Raw genomic sequence first — 22,020 nt, forward strand, 5'->3', positions numbered from 1 at the left:
TTTATCAATTGAATAAGTTCAATGTTAATACTTATTAAGACCTCCAAACAGCTGTTAATGCTGTTACATCCAACCTCACATTCTCTGTATAAATTTCTGAAGTATATTGACTTTTTAGAACTCAGTTAAAGAGTAAAGTATGAGGCATTTATCATAAATGCACTTTGTGGATTAATTTGCTTGATGCACATGTGAAATGAGTCAGGAAAAGTGGCTAGTGGTTACCCATGGAAATGAGTTAGAATTGATGGGAAAGTGGCTGCTGGGTATGGGTGGAAACGAGTTGACAATGATGGGAAAGCAGCTAGCAGACACCCATGGAAATGAGCAGTGTGCTACGGCATTTGGATCCCCAGGTTGAACCCGGGGCTGTGCTGCCCACAACCCGCTGCTTTGTACACAGCACCTGGCACATGACCTTATTTCTCTGCTGGCGCTCAAAGAACGTTAATCCCACTCTGATGGAAATGAGGAGCAGATGCCTGCGTGTGCTGGTGTATCGGTGGAGGTTGAAATATACAAGGCTTTTGTTTGTTTTTTTTCTTTTTCTTTTTTCCTCTTTTTTTCTTTTTTCCCCTCAGTTGCTGCGATTCCCCCCCCGAATTGCTGCCTGCAGGTTTTGGTTTTTACCAGCTCCATCTTCATTCTAATTTAGGCCTGACAGACTGAGGACTGCTTGATTCCAATGAAGTTTCCTGGTCTGATTGTAAATCTAAATGTGCAACAGGTGGTGTAGTGGTTAGAGCCTCACCTTGCAATCTAAAGACCTGGCATTAAATGCCCACTCCAGCTGCAATTGTCTTGATGAAGGAACTTACCATGAATTGATACAGTATAAATGCACAAATAATTCTGGCTTAGGGTGCATTAGACATTGCAAGTTGCTTTACAGAAAGGCATCTATTATTATTGTTGTTGTTAAAGCCATTCAGTTTAAGGAGAAAGTGTATGAATATGACCATACTTCTTTTGATGCTACATATCGTTAGTCTAATGGCGCTAATGCAGACTAATAGTATGTAATAACATATTTGTTCCCAGTTGGTGTGGTTTTGATCGAGCCAGAGTGGACCATGTCATATGCCCACGAAGTTTGTGCACAACATTACAGTAATATTTCTTCAAGGCTCCTTCTGCTGGCCTCCTCACTGGTGGGTTGGCATCTGCCCTCCATTGCAGAAAATTGCTGTGTTCAGACCGCTGGCCGCTAAACTGCTGTCCCTGAACCCCTCGATTCGGCCCGGCCCAGCCTACCTTCACACTGCTGTCTCCGCTGATGCCTGGTCTCTTCGGTTGATTGCAAGCCATTCTCCTCATTTTTCTCCAGATTGTTTTTCCTGATAGCATTCCTGTTTAAGTGATCCCGCTTCATAGTGCTGGTTGGAGATACTGGAGCTAAGCCGAGTCCTGTTTGGTAGAACCAGCACATGTTTCTGTCGGCATGTGTCTCTTCACACCCTGTACTTATTCACTCGAGCAGTTAGCCAAGGTTTAGTGCTCCCGTTTTCTTTTTCGAGGACGTGCTCAGAGATGCGTGTTGCTTTATTGTACAAAAAGGCTCGAGAAATAATGTTTTCGCATGTCGAGGCAATCTATAAAAATGTCAACTGAAAATTTTACGTTAATGATTTTATTTTTTCAAGTAACACCTCTTCGGTCACCATTTGCTGTAGCGTGTTGACAACTGTGCTTAATGAATCATATTCATTTCTACTGTACCTTTAATTTAGAGCTGGAATATTACTGTGTTTAGGAGATGTGAACCATTATCGTCAGTTAGCAGCTTCCTTCAGCATTTGCATCTGAATGAAAGGTGTCAGGTAACAGGTGAAACAGATAAAAGGTAACATGGTGTCATTAACCTTAATTAATGGCGTAATAGTGTGTGTAATAATTACACAAACTGAAATACTTGTAAGGTATTAATTCAGATTTAAAATAAAGAAACCATGTGAAATATTTTAGAGGTCAAATGCTAACCAGTGAACCGTGCAGTACCAGCTGGTAACAGTTTAAAAAATGTGTTTTGTCCAAGAAAAAAAACCCTCAGACTTGCCCTACTTTTCATAAAGTCTCTGTCTCGAGTGTGATGAGCTTGAAACCAAAGTGCTGGCTAACTGAGTGCACAGTTATTTTGGAACAGCTTTCATCAACCTGCTTATATTACCACTGGCATCATTGGAAGATCTTAAATTAATTTCAGTGTTTAGCTACGTGGGTACATTCTACGATATGCGCTTTTATTTTTGTACATGAGCAGAAATGAACAAAGGTCCCATTTTCGAGCTGGTAGAGCACAGTGATGGTTTCCTTTACCTCTCCAGTAAACCTGCATTGGCTGTGTTTACTGGATGGACCGTTGCAGAGGGCTGAAAGTTATGCAGCAGTGACCTCTTTGCTATTATCGCTCTGTTGTACAGTATTGTACGAGTCCCAGGTCAGTGTCCTGACGGAGTCTGCCACCTAGCTGCTGCTATGGTTTGTTCACCATGTAGAACTGTGTCTCTTAAGGTGTCCTACAACATGAATGGAGCGTGGGCAGGTGGGGGTGGCTGTGGTGATAACGGGGAATGTGCAGAATACAACCTGCTCCTCTCCGATCTGGGACTCTCCTCTCTCATCCTCCCAATCCTTCTTCATCTTTTTCAGACAAGGGATGACTTCCTTGGCCAAGTGGACGTGCCCTTGCACCAGATACCGGTGAGTTTTTGTTCACAGGGTGCTTAAAGAACTCTTATTCTTTGTAATAAGCCTTTTTTTTTTTTTTTTTTTTAAAACAATATATAATATGAGCAGATTCTATTAAGAGCTTTCTCTTTATTCTTTCTTAATCATTGGCATAGATATATTTAGTGTCTTTTTAAAATACAGAACTCTGTATATTTTTATGTTAAATACACACAAGTATTATTTTACTGTTGCTGATGGTTGTTTCTGTAGAATAGCCCAGTTCATTTGGTTTCACTTGTGCAAACATCCTCATTCCATCTGTTGGTGTTATTTCCAAACTCCTTCATGGCCCTGTCACAGTGATGGATGGAATTCACCATTGGAGTGCCTTCAGAGTAAACACACCCAAGCCCACAGGAATAACAGTCCCCATTTGAGTGGACGCTGTTGTCTCGTGGTTGAATCCACAGTAGTGGGAATGGAAGATCCATCTGTTTTTGATTTGTTTTTGTCTTTTGTTTTTTTTTTTTTTTTTTTTTTTTTTCTTTCCCCCCCCCCCCCCCCCCCATCAAATAAAACTCATCTGCAGCATTTTCTTTTTTTTAATAATAAAAAAAAAAAAAAATCATACTTGGCTTTCTAACTCTGTGTGTGATTGTGCATGCAAGTTTAGATATACAGTGTATTTGCTGTATATGATTATTCATATTTTGTTCTTTTAATATATCATGGTTTCAAATCCTTTTTGTTTTGATTTTATTTCAGACAGAAAATCCTAACATTGAAAGGCCATACACATTTAAGGATTTTCTTCTTCACCCAAGAAGGTTTGCTTTACATACATTAATAATAAATGTGTTTTTCTTTCTCATTTGGGATAGCAAGAATTGTTTTTACAAAATGAGCACCATTTCCTCAGCTTTTCAGTAACCTATAGAATATAATGGTGCTTTGTTTTGAACGACAATATATCCTATTTATGATTGTAAACTGAAGTTAATTGCTCTAGATTTGTATTCTATAATGACCTTAAGTATAGCTTCAGCTTAAGTGCACTGTAAGAATTCAGAGATTTACTTTGAACATAATAATGCCAAACTGAGTAGTTTAAGAGCAGTTTGACTCACTTGTGTAGCTGGAATTACTTATATAAGTATTGGTTAATTAAAATGAAATGAAAAATTCTGTTTTTTTGAGCTTGCCATTACTGTACTTGAATTATTATAAAACAAATTTCAGTAATCTTTTATAATGAAAAAAAATTGTTTACATGAAGATAAGGATCATTACAGTGATGTACATAATCCTCTTCGACATAATAAATTATTAGATTGCTGTGCATTGATCAAATGCTGGTCTTTCCCAGAGGCTTGGTAGTGAGTACACGCCTCTCATTCTTACTTCTCTTCAGTCACAAGTCTCGGGTTAAAGGTCATCTGCGATTGAAGATGACATACTTGCCTAAAGCTGGGGGTTCAGAAGATGATGGCAGTGAGCAAAGCGAGGACTTAGATGTGAGTTTTCACTGTTTCTCTTTTTTTTTCTCAAGCTGACCCGTCTTTCTGTTAGCATAGTCTTTGTCAGTTTGTGTTCACGGAAAGGCATCTCCCTCCGTCTCTCTGATACAAGGTGACAGCTGTTGAACCCAACAGGATGTATGCTGTATAATGTTTTCCTTTGTTGTTTCTGACAATAAGAGGAAACTCCAGTTTTACTGGAAGTGATGTTCCTGACTGTGGCCAATACGTAACGAGTAGCCTGCTGTCTCTGTGATACATGCTTTCTGTGGTACCACAGGAACACTTTGTCCTGAAGCCAGACTGTATTCCTCCCACAAAGCATCTGTGGTTCTTGCTAATGCATAAAAATGTGGATGATGTTCTCCTGGTGCACTGCAGCTATGCCCTTGTGGTTGATCTGCGGGTTCAGTTGTACATTAGATGCATTAATAGGATGAATATGAAATTGCTCACTGTCTGTTTGTTGACAGGAGTTACATTGCCTGTTCTAGCTGTGTTACTGGAACAGGTTGTGAAACTAGTTTTTTGTGTGCAGCCGGGTTGGGAGTTTCTGGAGAACCAGGATGTGAGCAGTCCACAGAACCACCACCTCCTGCCTGCGCTGCCTCCTGGCTGGGAGGAACGGCAGGACAACCTGGGCAGGACCTACTTTGTGAACCACAATAACCGGACTACCCAGTGGCAGAGGCCCACTATCCCGTAGGCATTCTATCCCTGCCCTTCCCCATCCCTTGCTGACAGTAGACAATATAATGGAGTTAAAGAGCTGGCATTAAACCCATAGCTCTCCCACTTCCACGCTGGCTATTTTCTCATGAAAGCAGTGATTACACTAATCAGTAAGGGATGTGAATGCATACTTGTGCTCTGGTGTTGACCAGTTGGAAGTCTCCTTAGCATGTGCTTGTCCTTGTGTCTGCAGGGACACTGAGGAGGAGGCGGAGCGGCGGCAGGTTGTGCATGCAGAAGCACAGCAGGCCTTCACAGCCCGCAGGCAGATATCGGAGCACGAGGAGGGCCACGAGCACCGGGAGTCACCTGAGGTTAGAGCTGTTTTGCTGTTGAGGACACTGGTACATTCAAGACAACTGTTCATTCTCTTCTTTTCCCTGTTCTGGTCCCTTTTTTTCAGGATAGATCCCATCATACCTCTCTTCTGGTCTCATACATGACCGATTAATGTGCTCTGCTTGTTTACATTAGCAACATAAATGCAGGGGTTGTATTGAGCAGAGACTGAGTACCACATTATATGAAAGCTTCTAGCTGAGTAAATAAATATATGCAGTTCTCAGATTGAACAGAACTTTCCAACAACAAGATTAGGATGTTTCTCCAATGCTAAAAACAACTGGCCCACTCTTTGGTATCACATTTGGGTAAAAACTTGATGTGATTATAAGGGCTAGATCAGCCAAAATAAAATTTTCTGTTGTTTTCAAGTCTTTGGAACCAAAACCAGTGGAACTATTTTTAAGACAGTAGTTAAAATGTCTGCAAGAAGTGCTGCAGTGTGAAGCCTTAAAGAGCGCTGGAGGTCACGCAGATGCACATTAACGATGTCTGAATGCCCGTCTCATGTTCTCTGCAGAGCTGGGAGATTATAACCGAAGATGAGACGACGCTGTATAACCATCCCAGCCAGCGCTCCCCTCCACCGCCCCACTCCCCCCAAGAGTTCCACACCTTCTGTGAGGAGCTGAGTCGGCTACAGGCATCGGGGGTCACGCCTGGCGAACGACGCGCCTCTCTCACGGTGAATACCTCCCTGTGCTTGACGGAGCTCCGTTTACCTGGCCTCTGCCCTCTGCACAGGGCTTTGGTGTCTCTTAGCTGTGCCTTGGCAGGGCCCTTTTCTGAAAAAGGAGCACACTGACCACAAGGCTTCATGGTATGACTTACAGGCTAAACAAGCATGTCCCAGGTTTTTTTATTTGCTGCCGTTTCTTAGGAGGGTCTGAATCCAAACTGAGGACACAAGTTAAAACTTCAGGTAGCCAACACAGTTAAGGGCAAAAGCTTGTTTCCTGAAGGTTGTAGATTCTAGACACCCAGGGAGCCTTGTTGTAGTACCCTTGAGTAAGGTACTTAACCTGAATTGTTTGGATGAAATAAAGGTTTTTGGTTCTGGCCCCAATGTGGTGGAATGACATGTCTCTCTCGCTCAAAACTGCTGAAACTGTAAGCATTCAAGAGGGGTCTTTTTTAGACCGTCTTCTCCCTGATCTCCTATTTGCGCAATAAACGTACTAATTTTTTTTATTTAAAAAAAAAAAAAAAAGATGTACAGCTACTCATGTAATGTATACTGATTTATATAGTGGTATGAGACCAATTGACTCAGTCACATGTCTGAATCTAGATCTCTGTTGCTGTTATACATTGTTGTATTGTTCTCTGAGATGTGCATCGCTTTGGAGAAAAGCATATGCTAAATGAATGAACATAAACTGAGTGGATGGGTAATATTGGGGACTTGGGGGGTTTAAGGATAAAAACATAAACTAATCCACAGATTAGCAATAATGACAATAATAATTAAACCAACCAACACAGTACATACTTGATTATCATTGTATTAATGAGAAATATAGTATTCTGTGCTTCAGTATATATGATATGATATATAGTAGTATTACACAGATTGTTGATGAGAGACAAACTGTAGGTTTAGGGTGTGATTAGAAAATCTGGCATCAAGGTAGTTTCTTATACTTGAACCATATGTATGCAGCCACAGGGTCACTCCAGCCGTAGAGGAAGTACCCAGACGTTGTCTGTGGAGGAGCACCCTGCACTTCCCATGGTGAGTATGATTTTTTTTTCTTCTTCATTGTTTGATTCCTGTACTTCCATTATCATCTAAGAGGACAGACCAATGGACTGGAGAATTACAGCATTCATACAAGGTGCTGTATAGATAATGACAGGTTTTGCACCAACACTCCTGTGATCTCAACAGCATTTCTTTAACTGCATAAAAAGGACCTCAAAATTAGAGATTTGTTCCTGCGTCTCATTAAAGCTTTCTGAATTGGGAAAAACAAAGATAAGCATCTTCAGCTAGTAGCAGAATTCACTGGGGAACAGATACTCATCCTTAACTGTATGTTCAAGGTGTTAATCTGTGACTTTTTGTTAAGCTTTGCCTTATGCCAGACCATAACAGCATTCCCAGTCAGACATCTAATCGAAGATGCTGAGATTCAAGGAGAGGCTGGCTATAGTTCTCTGGTACAGTTTTAGCATGTCCCAGATTCCTGTTTGCCCTTTGTTCTCCATACTGTGTGTATGCTGACAGCCATGTGACCCGTAGCCAGGTCTGTGGATCCCTAGGTGAAAGATGCTGTTGAGAAACCAGCACATTATGAGTGATTGTGTTGGGAATTCTTTGCCAAGGGCTATTTTTCTGTTCTGAGATCCCATGGTGTTCTTATGTGTGTTCTCTCTCTCGCTCTCTTTTTTTTTTTTTTTTTTTTTTTTTTTTCTCCCCCCTCCCCCCCCTCCTCTCATGACCTCTTTCCCAATAGCTCTTGCCCACCTCAGCAGGGCTGCCCCCGGGCTGGGAGGAAAAGCAGGACAGTAAGGGCAGGGTGTACTATGTTAATCACAACAGCAGGATGACCACATGGACCCGTCCCCTTGTCCAGGTGCTACACAGGCTGATACATTTTTTTTTTTGTTTTTTTTTTTTAAAAAAAAAAACTTTTTTCCTATCATACTATTATTATTTTATTAGTGTGCTGCATTAGCATAATGTTTTTTGTGCCTTTGACAGACTACCTCGGAGGCAGCGCAAGCAGTCAGTCCAACACTGTACCATCCACCCCTGCTTTCCCCTGAAGCCTCCCCCCAACACTCTGTGGGTCCTAGGCCCAAGCCCGACTACGGATTCATGCCCCCTGGGTGGGAGGTCCGCAGCGCACCTAATGGCAGGCCCTTCTTCATCGACCATAACACCAAGACCACCACCTGGGTGAGTGTCAGCCCTCTTTGTAGGTGTTGGTAGGCACTGGTGCCATTGGAGCCCTGCTCCAGTTACCCGTGGGCTGTGTTCAGAACCAAGGTGATGGCATATTGAAGCAAAATGTTCAAAGCAGTTTTTTCTTCATATCATATCTGAAGTCTGGAAACTACTTTTTACCACCTTTCTACAGGTAAGGTAATGAACGGTTTTCCTTCTAGTCTGAGATTTCTTATTTATATCTGCACCCCTTTCAATCTGATTACTGAACAGGAAGATCCCAGGCTGAAGATACCTGTGCACATGAGAAGACGGCCTTCGCTCGATCCCTCGGACCTGGGACCACTCCCGGTATGGGCCTCTAGGCTGCCTTTGCAAGGACTTTCGAGCTGTCCCTTTTCCAAAAGCATAGTCCACATGTTTGCAGGGACCAATGGCAGGATGGCTTTTGGGCCTCAGATTGTTAGAACGTGTTATGGTCTTTGTGTAAGTGAACATAGCAGCTGGCAGCATAATGATTAGCACAGCTGCCTTGTAAATGAAGGACCCAGCAGTTCTGTTCGTGGTGTAGTACCTTGAGTAAGGTAGTTTACCTTAGTTGCTCCAGTAACAATTGCACAGCTGAATGAATGGGTAAATTATGGTAAGCAGCTTTTTGTTGTGAAAACAGTGTTATCAGTCGCCTTGAGCAAAGGCTTGTGCAAAATGAATAAAGGTAAACTCAGCACACAGCAAATAACAAACTCGTTTTTATCTTTGCAGCCTGGGTGGGAGGAGAGGGTACACAGTGATGGCAGAATATTCTACATAGATCACAGTATGTATGGCTTATAGCATTTGTTCAGTGTGTCTTTGTTCAGGCTTTTTTTTTTTTTTTTTTTAATGACTTTACTTACTCTTCATTCAGACACCAAGACCACACAGTGGGATGATCCCAGATTACAGAATTCTGCCATAACTGGACCAGTAAGTATATGAAAAAACAGTTTTCAAAATCCCATAAGAGCTGGTAGAATATAAGTGAGCTTTTGGGATGTTGCATCTCGTTGAACATGGCTGAACTTGAATGTGATACATATATCCTTTTGATCGGAAAAGCAATGCACATTACTTACTGATTTTAAATGCTCCCATTTACCAGTAACCAGTGTTTAAATGGCTTCTAATCATTGTTTTCTCAGCTGTTTCTCTATGATTTATGCAGTATGAGAGCAAAGCAGGGGATCACGGTGACACATTTCCCTGTGTGTTCCAGGCGGTGCCTTATTCCAGAGATTACAAGCAGAAGTATGAATACTTCAGGAAGAAGCTGAAGAAACCGGTGAGGAAGATTGAATGTTTCTCGAGAGCAAAGGAGGGCTTCTCTTTCACTCTACATTGTTGTCATCTCTAAATCAGCCGAAAGGGATAATACCCTGTTTGTGTTATTTTCAAAGAAAAACAGATTTAAGGAAATTTCTCATAACCTATAAAGTATATTTTTTGAGCGGAAATGAATATAAACTGGCATTAGGTGGAATAATATTAAATTAATGTGAAAGGAGGCTGTTGGCCCTTTGAGTTTAAATTGATGTTGTTTGCCTCGCAAACTGTCCTCTGCAGGCTGACATTCCCAGCCGCTTTGAGATGAAGATTCGACGGGCAGCGCTGCTGGAGGATTCCTACCGGCGGATTCTGTCTGTCAAGAGGACGGACTTATTGAAAGCCCGTCTGTGGATTGAGTTTGATGGGGAAAAGGGGCTGGACTATGGAGGTGTGGCCAGAGAGTGGTTCTTCCTCATCTCCAAGGAGATGTTCAATCCTTACTATGGGCTCTTTGAGTACTCAGCCACGTGAGTCTTGTCTGCCCTCTATCCTTTTTACTTTGAGCTCATTCCTTTAGCTATTTTAATTGCCTTTGAAGTCGTTTCATCTAAAGTGATTTGTATAACTGGAATTTCACATTCATACATTTATAGAGCTGAGTATTTTGCTAAATTAGGTCAGGTTTACCCTTTCACTGGTATAACACCTGAACTTCTTCCAGTGGAGGAGGACTCCTACATGTATTCATTTAGGACATGCTTTTTGTAAAGTGATGTATATCTCAGACAAGATTACAAAAAGTGCATTACATCAAGGGAATGAAAGATTTGGATGCAGAAACATGATTCTTGAGTACAGTCAATTTATTACATTCCATCGTATGAACCAGTATACATCACACAAGTAGTTGCATTAAGGTTTATGCATTATTTAACAATTTCTTATAAACACTGACACATTTATCATGCACTACAAGATCAAGGTAGAAATAAGTCCGAACGAGGTCAGTTTTGAGACCCTTCTTAAAAGCAGAGATTCAGCAGTTCTGAGTGAGAGGGGGACGTCATTCCGTCACATTGGCGGCAGAACCGAAAACTTTTGTGGTTTTGATTTTGGACCTCTTGTGCCTGGGACTGCAAAGTGGGCAGAGGTGGAGGAGCGGCGCAGTCTAGTTGGGGTGTAACTAGTGATCGGGTCACTGGATCAGGGAGCAGATCCAGTGATGGGTTTTGTAAGCTGTAACCACAGTGTTGAATTTGATCCGGGCAGCTCTAGGAAGCCAAGAAAGATGAGGAGGAAGATACATGGGAACGCTTAGACAAGTCAAGCATGACTTGTGCAGCAGCATTCTGTATCAGCTGTAAAGGTTTGATGGCAGAGGCCGGAATGCCCGACAGGGAGAGTTGCAGTAGTCCAGGTGGGATATCGCCATGGCCTAGACCAGGAGTTGCATGATTTGTTGTGAAATAGGGACAGATCCTCTGGGTATTACACAGGATGTATCTGCAGGACTGGGTTAAGTCTTCGATCCGTTGAGAGAGAGAGACTGTCTTGAGTTAATCATCACTCGTAGGCTCTTAGCTGAGGAGGTAGGCAAAATAAGTGAGTTGTCCAGTTCGTTAGAGATTTCTCAACAGGAAGATGGACCAGCTGGAGGTGAAGGATCTCTGTTTTGGAGAGGAAAAGTTGTAGGTGGTGATCAGACATTAAGACAGAAATGTCCAAGAAGCAGGTGGCGATGTATGAGGAAATATCTGCCACGTCAGTGAAAAAAGAAAGGAAAGGAAGAGCTGGTTATCATCGGCGTAGCAGTGGTAGAGGAATCCATGCAAGATGATGACAGGACCACGAGCAGAGGTGCAGATTGAGAAGAGTACTGAGTCCTGTGGGATGCCAGTTGAGAGGGGCTGAGGGAAATAGAAACTCCAGAGAAATCCAAAGTCCCCATTCTTCCACACACATTCTGCCACAAAAGCAACCACCCGTTTTTGCCTTATCCCAGGGATAACTACACGCTGCAGATCAATCCGAACTCTGGCTTGTGCAACGAGGACCACCTGTCCTATTTCAAGTTCATCGGAAGAGTGGCTGGAATGGCGGTGTATCATGGCAAGCTGCTCGATGGTGAGTGTGAGAGCAACATGATCTTGTATTCAGTCCCCCCCCCCCTTCAAAAGAGCAGGCAAAGTCCTGTTTTTAGTATTCCTCCGTTACAGATTACCGCGTACTGTACATTTGAACAGAAAAGTATGAAATAAGATAGTGTGGTCCCTGTAACAGTAATTCTGAAACCAGAACCGAAATATGTTAGTCCCACACGAAAACCATTTGTCTCCTTGTCTGAGACATTGTGACGTACTGAGCTGTGGTTCACTCAGGAGGCTATAAAAAGAAAGCAAAAGCCAACTCAGCAAAGTCTGAGATGTAACTGAGACATGGGGTGTGTCTTCCTCCATAGCCTTTTTCATCCGGCCATTCTACAAGATGATGCTGCAGAAACCGATCACCCTGCAAGATATGGAGTCTGTTGTGAGTGTGCTTCACAGACCTTTAAGATGCTTTAATTACACATGTAAGAGGCATTATATTGAATTATTGTAAATGTGCACATTTTTTCATTATTTTTTTCTGCTTTAGGACAGTGAATATTTCAACTCCCTAAAATGGATTTTGGAGAATGACCCCACAGAATTAGATCTCAGGTTCACCATTGACGAAGAGCTTTTCGGACAGGTAGAATCCTGCGTAACTGTTTAAAACAACTCGTGTTTTTTTTTCTCTTTTTTTTTAAATTCTTTTCATTTTAAAGGTGAGGTATATAGGTAGGTGTGTGTGTGTGTGTGTGTGTGTGTGTATATATATATATATATAAAGGTATATGTATTTTCTCAGACACAGCAGCATGAGTTGAAGCCAGGAGGAACAGATGTGGTTGTCAATGAAAACAACAAGAAGGAGTACATCCAGTGAGTAGCAGCACCCCCTGCTTGCAGAGGAAAGAAGGATGCTCGGAATAAAGCATTCAATTTACATTTACTCGTTTAGCAGTCCATAGAGACATACAATCTGGGTAAAGAAAGGTGCATTTCACTGATAGAGATGCAGACACGCAATTTACAAAATACAGTTAGTCATTCCAATGTTTTTGCCTGCATACATTATATTATGCAGTAGTAGCTGTATAGCGAATTAATAAGGAGATGTTTGGCAGTTATCATAGAGAATATTTACGGAGCAGGAAGAAGTGGGTCTGAAAGAGATGTGTTCTGAGACTCCGCAGAAGGATTCAGCATTTCAGAGTGAGAAGAGGGAGCTTGTTTTAACCCCATTCCTCCATAAGCATGTTTGAATGATTGAATCACAGTGCAAAATACCTTAATGATTTGTTTTTATATTCCCCTGAGAAATTGCTCAAAACTGAGAAGTTTGTGTATATTTCTTAAATTTTCTTGACTATAGAACACTTCCTATGTTCTCTTTAATGTTCATTCTCATTAATATTGTGTTCCTAGCTGAGTATCAAGTAACTACTTACTGACAAGTTAAAGTAATATTGAAATATTTATTTTTAGATGTTACAGCTGATTTCACATTTGACATTGCAGAATACTCCAGAAAGCAACCAGAGCAGGCTTAAAAGTGTTTTTTGACACCTCTCATATATAGACATAGAGGACATGGGAAAATATTGAGACTGAATGAGTTTGCATTATAGAATGTTTATGAAGGAGAACTATGCTGGACGGTTATGTGCTATATCATAGTCGGATACTGCGGAATTAATATTCTGCAGCTTATGACTGACCTACTGTTTTCATGTCTTCATGCCAAGTGATAATTTGTTCTTTTTTTGACAGTCTTGTCATACAGTGGAGATTTGTAAACAGAGTTCTCAAACAGATGACTGCTTTCAAAGAGGTAAGGAATGTTATTTTCTTAATGTCTTTTCAGTTATGCAGGGTCACAGAGATTTTTGAAACATGAACCTATCACTTTTAGTTCCAAATTCTGATTCTGTGAAGGCTACTGCTCTAAGAATGAACTTTAATTTTCATTTTCTCATTTTTGGCAGGGGTTTTATGAGCTGATTCCTCTGGATCTCATTAAGATATTTGATGAGAATGAGCTAGAGGTGAGTGTCTCAACACCATGATAAAGTTGCCATCTTCTGGGCCAAGAATGAAGGGCTGTATGCGCACATCTATGTGTGAAACTTTTTGTGTCCTCCAGCTGCTGATGTGTGGCCTAGGAGATGTGGATGTGAATGACTGGAGGGAGAATACAAAGTACAAAAGTGGCTACTGTGCCAACAGCCCGGTCATACAGTGGTTCTGGAAGGTAAAGTCCGGTTTAAAGCTTGCTAAGCGCAAAGAATCAATTATTGGGGGAATGGGTTGCTCTAAGAGCTCAAATTTCATTGATCTTTTCTTTCTGCCAAATGATGCAAATTTCATGTCTAACGCTGTGTGCAGATGAATGTTTGTCACATTAATGACAATTAAGATTGTGATCAGGAGCACTGGAAGTGTGAATTGTGGCACTATTATCCCTTCCGTTAATCTGGATGCGTTATTAGGAAATGTTTTCTTGGTCCCTAGACGGTGTTGCTAATGGATGCGGAGAAACGGATACGCCTGTTGCAGTTTGTGACAGGGACCTCCCGCGTGCCCATGAATGGCTTTGCGGAACTCTACGGTGAGTCATCCTTTCCATTTTTGGTCATTACCAAAATATTCCATATTGAGTCTTCCGGTTTATAATTTTTCAGGCAATATTTATTCAACTGATATCATCATACTAGTGTTTTTAATTACCTAAATAGTAATTCTGAGGATATATGAACTGTAGCCAAATGGTGTTTTGAAAAGTTTGTTAATCAGAAGCAAAAGTGTGTATGTGGCACAGTGGGCATCCCAGGTTCGGGGAGAGACCAGGCGGGGAGCGGTTGGAAGACTCGTCGCTATCTTCTTTGCACATAAGCAAATATAACAAACAGGAATATAATAACAAAAGAGAGCCTTAAACTCAGCACACAAATTGAAACACAAAAAAGCAACATAAGTCAAAAACACCACAGCCATCTGGTGTTCACATTCACTCATTAACCCATGAACAGGCTGCTTCCGGGTGTTCCTGCCACAATGTACAAATTAAGCATTTAATAATTTTTTTTATTCTGAATGCAGTTGGTCCCCGATTTATGAACTTTGAAGTCACAAACTTTTTGGCGATACAGAATTTTTTGACAATTATTCAGTCGTTGTCCCCCCCCCAAAAAAAAAAGAGACCTGGCATACTATTTCAAGTGGTGCGCCAAAGCATCACCCAGTGCATCAACAGATGGCAATGGGAGCAGGAAGTACTGTCTTGGGTTTTTTAAAAGACTGGAAAAGGTGTAAAAGAAACATACTGAAAGTGAACAAGCTGTAGATGATCCAGTGGCTTTTGCTTTTACCATTTTTGCCCACACATTAGAGAGGTAGTTGCATTTAGAACTGATAATGACCTCCTGGCATGCTCTGTGTCACGTATGACAGGATCCAATGGGCCGCAACTCTTCACCATTGAGCAGTGGGGTACGGCAGACAAACTGCCCCGAGCACACACCTGGTGAGTGTTGACCTCAAAACACACAAACACTCACCTACATGCACGCACACAAATTGAAACAGCAATTGCACGTGGCAGGAGTTTAAAATTGCTGTCTTTCACTCCTTGAAGCTTCAACCGTCTGGATTTGCCCCCATATGAGTCATTTGAGGACCTGAGAGAGAAGCTTCACTTGGCCATAGAGAACGCTCAGGGCTTCGACGGAGTGGATTAAGGAGCTACAAGTTCTCGGTAGTGAAGTGGTCCCGCCAACTGTGAAAGGGTCCGTGGCAGCGAGTGTGATGAGTGTGATTGCTGCTCAGCATTTTACCCCGCACCTGACCAAGGCCTGTCTTGGGAAGTGCTAACACAGAGAAACTCACACTGCACACCAACAGGAGCTGTGAGATCTTTTTGCTAATGCTGTGTTCTCCTGTGGAGATTGAAGCAACATGGTGATGTCCCTGCTTATGTCTTTATATTGCTGACAATATGTTATGTTTACAAAACTTTGTATGCGTGTAACATACATTCTTTTTGTATTATTGTATGTGTATAGATGTATACGCCTCTGTCCAATAAGGCATACTCATTTGGTCATAGGGCCATGTATGCTATTATGCTATGTGGGTGTGGCCAGCAAGCAGTATCCTGGGAAGCTCATTTGAGCCTCTCCCTTGAAGTCTAAAATTGATGGTACTTGGTCAAATTCAGTGTTAAAATTAAGAAAAACACACCCACACACATATATAATATATACATACATACATACTTACCAACTTACCAACATACGTGAACATATTGTTTGTAACTCTCAGAAATGCCTTTCTAACTATAGCTGAATTTACACTCCAAGTAGGTTGTTGGATGATGACATGACTACGTATTCACATTACAGGTATAGTAAAAAAATTTTTTTTTAACCTTTTATTCTCTAAGGATTAGGTTTAAGTGAACATGTTTACATTATCTCTAAGTTTATCAAAAGATATTTTTGAGAACACTTGATAATGTTATCAATTGTTTTATTATTTTTTAATTTTTTTTTTTTTTTTTACTTTTTTGGGAAAAACTGACACTTTGGTTGTTTGAGTGTTGAAGTCTTAGTTTTTTCATTCACTTATTTATTTTAAAATAAGTATAGTTTGTATTGAATTATACTGTTCTGTCTATATGACTTGAGTAAATGTTTACATGTAAAAATTGCTTAAAATAACACATTAATAGACTGTTAATGCCTTTTTATACAATATTATTGTATTATAGATATATTTAATTTGCAGATGTAATCTGTTGATCTAAGAGAAATATTGTTAAAATGTATACTTAAAGTTCTATAATCAAATAATTCATAGAACATGTATATCTTGAAACAGTATTTTAAACAGTGCTCTTAGTGACATAGTATAAGTGCAGTTAAATGTAAGCAGTTTTAATTATGAAAACTTGCATGCGGGTGAGTTGTGCATATTTGATTAAATGAAAGCTAATCTACTTGTGATTTTGTTTTATTTCTTTTGCAAGATATTCAGACTTATAATACATAATGCTCACTGTTATTAAGAGCTTGTCTAAAGCATGGTGGCAACAGTCCACAGTAAGTCCTGGAAGCACAGGGCTCTGGGCTTATCAGGGTAAATCCTGGGCAGGATGCCAGTCCATTGCAGGGTAGCCTCCCACACATACCTATGTATGGGCAGTTTTAGAGTTGCCAGTCCCCTACAAACACAGGTGTTTGGACTGTGGGGAGAACTGGAGCAAGGGGTTTTTTTTTTTTGAAGACAGAACATATAAAGTGAACATACAGACTGAGCTCTACTCAAGCACTCACTTGGAAAGCCTGGGGTCTGAGCAATAGCAGTGCCACCTGCTGAGCCACCATGCCTACACATAACCTACCACTTCAATAGCACTTCTCTGTAATGAGGTTAACTTGTGCCCTATGGTTCACCAGCCTGTATGTAGGGAAGGGACTGGGTGTCAGAGGGTTCATTTTCTCAGGTATCTGACCTCTGTATCATATATGTTTGGTATGGGCCGGCAGCAGGCGCGGTGAGTGAATCAGAAGGTTCTTGGTCTCAATCCCACTCCTGTTATAGTACTCGGTACAATGAATTGGTACAGTGTGTAAAGTTGTACAAATAAATCACAGAGAGGAGTTCAGTTTTTGTTTCATTAGTGGATTTTGCATAAAAGTTGCAAAAGGGAAACGAATGCGCTTTGGACAAATGTTCCCTCAAAAAATTCACAATGAGAGACTGGAGAACTTTTAGTGTGTACAGCTATCAGTGGTGAACGAGAAGGACTTTTAATGTGAAAGCCGTTGACTCCGGAACCGGAAGTGAACCCGGATCGAGCATCATTCATCCCCGTGAAACAATAAGTTCCGTCCAAAGTTCTGTGGATAAGCGAGCAGAAACAACGGCAGTGGTAAAACGTCACAGAAGCGCTGGCAGTGCTTTCAACTAGTGTCCTGTTATGGATAAAGATATGACCGTTCACGCAGGCCAGTGGCGTTTGTCATGAGCTGCTCTTCGAAAAGAGAAAGCTCCGTGAGCAAACTTCAGGATCGCCGGATCATACCTTCACAGCGTGAAATATGTCTGCGTGATGACAATCTGACATACATTTTCGATAAAAATCACACGTGTTCGCAGTTTCGTATCCTTTCCCGCTCTCTTGCGTATGTTCGCAGTGTGTAATATCAGTATTAGACACGAGGTGGCGCTGCAGCACCTCGTATAGCGAACACTTCGCAGCAAATTACTAACACTTTTTTTAAAAAGAAAATACCTGTGTGTGTGTGTACCTGTTAGCTGAATGAGTCGAACAATGTAACATATTCTGTTAATGGAAACTTGAGTTCCTTGTTATATTTGTAGGTGCTGTAAGATATATATACATGTGTAAGATTAGAAAAGAGTGCGATAAACTCTTTTCGCAAACCACGGTCTAAAAGAAGGTGTTTGAGATCAAAGAAAGTGAAAATGGCCTCACTCTTCTCTTCACACGTTTTCACACTCTGCTTCATCTTTACAGCAACGGCTTTGTTCTGCACCACACACCCAGTGCACTTACCTCTCTTAGCCAACACTGAGCGAAACACTTTTGGAAATTATGGAAACAGTCTGGGAAGTTCCAGCTGATAATACAGCGAAGTTTGGAAGTGATTTGATAAGCAAACACTTTTACTCACCAGTAATCTTTTAAGCTTTTTAATGCGGTGGGAAATTTTACAGTGTGTATTCAGATTAATCACACTGTGTAAAATTTAAAAATGACAGTACAAGATATGAAAACTCCCCTGTCCCAAACTGATCTCAGAACACCACTACCTGCAGTTTGGACATGTGAACTGAAAACACACACACACACACACACACACACACACACACACCACTAGTCCCAAGCAGGAGCCTAACCTTGCAACACAGAGCACAAGGCTGGAGGGGGAGGGGACACACCCAGAATAGGACACCAGTCTGTCACAAGGCACCCCAAGCAGGACTTGAACCCCAGACCCACCAGAGAGCAGGACTCAGCCAAACCTGCTGCGCCACCATACTTCCGCTGAATGACCCAATGTAAGAGAGAAAACAGAAGACAACCCCTTTCGACGATGGTCAGCATTAAAAGCTATTGATAAAATTGTCAAAGCAGCGGCTACTTCTCCCCTCTCCCCCAACCCCCACCAAAAGCAAATTCTGCGGGGCCGGGGACCACCCTCCTGGGGGTCGGGTGATAGGTCACACATAATTCCATTCAGCTCTTTGGACGCTCTGGGGGTCACCAGGGATGGGCCTCTCCTTGAGCGCGATGACCCCATCCTTGTTCAATGGACGGGCGGTCCAGAGGTGCCGGATCTTCTTTCCGGGGCCCCTCGGAACATTCATAACATGATAATGACTTCTGCTCTATTGATCTGGCCAGAGAGCTCTGTGTGTGAACACGGTAGACTGAGAAAGGCCCCAGCCCCACCCCGGTGTAATGCCGCCTGGGCAGTGTGCTCAGTCCAATCCTAAAGGACATGTTTTTTGAGAGGAGGCAACTTTAAAATCTCATCATTTACACTGAAGTGTTATGCAACAGTAATTCATAGTGAATTTAAAGCAGGGAACCAAAATTTTAAAAACAAGCATTTGAAATTCTGTCCATGCCAAGTCAGTGTGTTCAATGCTTTCTGCCTGTAAGAACACAGGAAACTTTAACTGAACTGGCAAACAAAGTGGAAAACTGGAAAACTTTCAACAAAGTGTTTTTCAAAATATATAGATGTGCAACAAGCAACAGGAAAAGTAATTGTAAAGGTATAAAAGGATATTATTTTAATTTCAGAAGCACTTGTCCCATACAGGGTCGCGGGGAACCGGAGCCAACCCGGTAACACAGGGCGTATCTTAAATACATCTTAGTGAAGCAATTGGGTGTTAATATTCATTTCCTTTTCAGTTTCTTTTACGTACAGGAAAAAAATTAAGATTTGTATCACTTGCATGACACTGAGATCCACAATATTTAAGAAATATGTGCTGAATTATTTAAGAAATGAATAGACAAGTACTTAAGATAAAACGACTTGTAAATTTCACATTAACATTCATATTCAATCCATATGTGTTATTTCTATCTCATATATCAAGTAACATTGTTGTTTCTGTATCAGTTAAAATCTCATGTGAGACGGCTCACAACAGGGTTTGGGAGGCTTTTAGGAACAGCTGATACTGCAGCTGGATCTATTGTCCTGCTATTGAATGATGGTTTGGCGAAGGGAGAGCCAGGGGGCCTCCTTCTCCAAAATCAAATGAAAACCGGATCAATATCGACATTTACTTGGCAGCTGGTCAACTGCTATCAATATCCTCTCATAATTACCAGGCCCAGCTTTTAAAGTGTGTGTCCGCACGAGGTTGGTCCTGTCTTTGCTCATCTCAGCAGGTGCTCCTGCCTGATGCTTCTGAATGATGTCAACTCCATCAGCTCACCATGGCGAGAACAAATCTTCTGCAAGAGGTACCAGCATTGTGTCAGAAATGATACCTGAAACACCTCAAACAAAATAATATACTATAGTACTGCTATCTCATCCCTTCATACGTGTTGTCTCTTTGAGAATCTACCGGAAATTTATTCTGAGGTGTGAAATTTTCAAAGCAGAAGTGTAGAAACTGTAATATGATTTTAGTGTGCTTTAATAGGGGGTGCGGTGGCGCAGTGGGTTGGACCACGGTCCTGCTTTCCGGTGGGTCTGGGGTTTGAGTCCCGCTTGGGGTGCCTTGCGACGGACTGGCGTCCCATCCTGGGTGTGTCCCCTCCCCCTCTGGCCTTGCGCCCTGTGTTACCGGGTAGGCTGCGGTTCCCTGTGACCCCGTATGGGACAAGCGGTTCTGAAAATGTGTGTGTGTGTGTGTGTGTGTGTGTGTGCTTTAATGAGTAGCAGCCTATTTATTATCTGGTCAGAGATCGCTTGCATGGCACTTGCATCCTTTGGTTTCTATAGTGCTGTGTGCAAAAAGAAAGAGAATGGCTAACAGCCATTTGGATCTCATCACCCTAACCCCTGTTTCTGCACCCGTTGCAGCCCTTGCTGCACTGATTGAATGCATCTAAGCTATACTGATGTTTACAAAGTGCCTCTGGTGAGCATTAATTTCCTTGTAGCAAACTACTAGGTTCCACACTGAAATGCACAGTGACTGGGTAGCTATGGTTCAAAACCGAACACATCTTGAGCATATCTGTTAAACATGAACGCAATATGTATTACAGGATTTTGCTCTCTTCTTGCATGATTTATAGGTATGTTACACCAAATAAAGCTCGGTTTAAAAATTCCACATTGATGGCCAAACTTCAGAACACTGCCGCAGGCAGCAGAGAGTCGACTGTAACTGAGCAAAACATCTTCGAACTGAAACAGAGATCTTAGGCAAAGGTATACAGGGCCCTCCACAGTTACCTTACAAATGTTAGGAGTAGAGCGGAACGGAAAACTATGAGCGTTGTGCCACAAATTAAAAGTCTTGGGTGTTCCACGCTACTTCAGCCATGAAGGCAAAAAGGAAGCCAAGAAATGGCAGAACATGCATCACCAGGACTTCTGCCGGGATCATGTTGAATTGCAAATACAGAAGAGCGATAGTCCATGATTCAACTGGTTTGGCAAAGAAATGATGGCTCTGGAAAAATGATGGAGAAAGATGTGAGTTACACAGTGAACTAGTCTGATTGTACGAACAGCAAGTTTCAGAACAAGTGAGCAGCACCAGCTCACTTCACGAACACCTCAAACTCATTTCTTTGGTTTTCCTTATCAAAACACGAGCCAGAAATGGACTGAGAGGCATTGAAAATTATGCTACGAAGTACATTCTTGTTTCTGAGGTAGCTGTGAGTGCTGAACTCCAGCCATGACCACATAACTACTGAACTAGGATGTGTTCCTCAAGTATCCGGTCATAAATACACACAGACACACTTCTGCATTTCATATATTTTTCTGTGCAAAACCCCACCAATAAGGTTGTACAAGGAAATGAAAAACGTCACTACTGTTTATGACAGAAGCCCCCAGACATCTCTTCTGAGGAGATATCCTTCTCTTTGCAAGCAGCCAAGTTATCATGCCATATTTTTCTCTAGTATATTTCATATGTATACGAAAGTAATTCTTAGTTTTGCTATTTGATTAATAAGCTTGGTTTTCATTAGCGACTCAACGTGCAATGCAACTGGACAATGAAACAGAGCACACACGACTGCTCAGATGCAGTAACTTTTCTGTACTGCCAGCCGCAGATGTCCGGAGAAGTGGCGCGCGCGCGCTGGCCGTGTCGCTCCCCGCGTTGGCCATTCAGCGGAGGAATACCATAGTGGCGTCGACCCCCATGAATTAGTGTCGCAGAACACCGCAGTCGAGAAAGAGGGGGTGTCGCCCACCGCCGCGGGAAAATTAGTGCCGGGACACGAGGT

At 41.8% G+C, this 22,020-nt stretch overlaps 1 protein-coding gene across 3 annotated transcripts in view; it reads left to right on the plus strand.

Annotated features, from left to right (window-relative positions):
- nedd4a (NEDD4 E3 ubiquitin protein ligase a) overlaps positions 1 to 15,917 on the plus strand; it is a 29,857-nt gene extending 13,940 nt beyond the window's left edge. For 2 of the 3 annotated variants that reach the window (XM_018739658.2, XM_029256270.1), the window contains 24 exons: positions 2,650 to 2,700; positions 3,436 to 3,497; positions 4,082 to 4,184; positions 4,726 to 4,889; positions 5,113 to 5,233; positions 5,782 to 5,946; positions 6,925 to 6,996; positions 7,721 to 7,840; positions 7,969 to 8,166; positions 8,428 to 8,505; positions 8,917 to 8,971; positions 9,062 to 9,120; positions 9,410 to 9,475; positions 9,757 to 9,986; positions 11,462 to 11,583; positions 11,918 to 11,988; positions 12,097 to 12,192; positions 12,352 to 12,425; positions 13,317 to 13,377; positions 13,532 to 13,591; positions 13,690 to 13,797; positions 14,058 to 14,154; positions 14,997 to 15,069; positions 15,181 to 15,917. In XM_018739658.2, the coding sequence (XP_018595174.1) occupies positions 2,650 to 2,700; positions 3,436 to 3,497; positions 4,082 to 4,184; positions 4,726 to 4,889; positions 5,113 to 5,233; positions 5,782 to 5,946; positions 6,925 to 6,996; positions 7,721 to 7,840; positions 7,969 to 8,166; positions 8,428 to 8,505; positions 8,917 to 8,971; positions 9,062 to 9,120; positions 9,410 to 9,475; positions 9,757 to 9,986; positions 11,462 to 11,583; positions 11,918 to 11,988; positions 12,097 to 12,192; positions 12,352 to 12,425; positions 13,317 to 13,377; positions 13,532 to 13,591; positions 13,690 to 13,797; positions 14,058 to 14,154; positions 14,997 to 15,069; positions 15,181 to 15,283 (2,409 nt within the window). In that variant the 3' untranslated portion in view covers positions 15,284 to 15,917. The remainder of the gene's footprint in view (positions 1 to 2,649; positions 2,701 to 3,435; positions 3,498 to 4,081; positions 4,185 to 4,725; positions 4,890 to 5,112; positions 5,234 to 5,781; positions 5,947 to 6,924; positions 6,997 to 7,720; positions 7,841 to 7,968; positions 8,167 to 8,427; positions 8,506 to 8,916; positions 8,972 to 9,061; positions 9,121 to 9,409; positions 9,476 to 9,756; positions 9,987 to 11,461; positions 11,584 to 11,917; positions 11,989 to 12,096; positions 12,193 to 12,351; positions 12,426 to 13,316; positions 13,378 to 13,531; positions 13,592 to 13,689; positions 13,798 to 14,057; positions 14,155 to 14,996; positions 15,070 to 15,180) is intronic. The other variant, XM_018739659.2, reaches the window with a different exon arrangement.
- The last annotated feature ends 6,103 nt before the right edge of the window (positions 15,918 to 22,020 follow it).

This window comes from Scleropages formosus, chromosome 11 (genome assembly GCF_900964775.1).
Source record: "Scleropages formosus chromosome 11, fSclFor1.1, whole genome shotgun sequence".
Lineage (NCBI taxonomy): Eukaryota > Metazoa > Chordata > Actinopteri > Osteoglossiformes > Osteoglossidae > Scleropages > Scleropages formosus.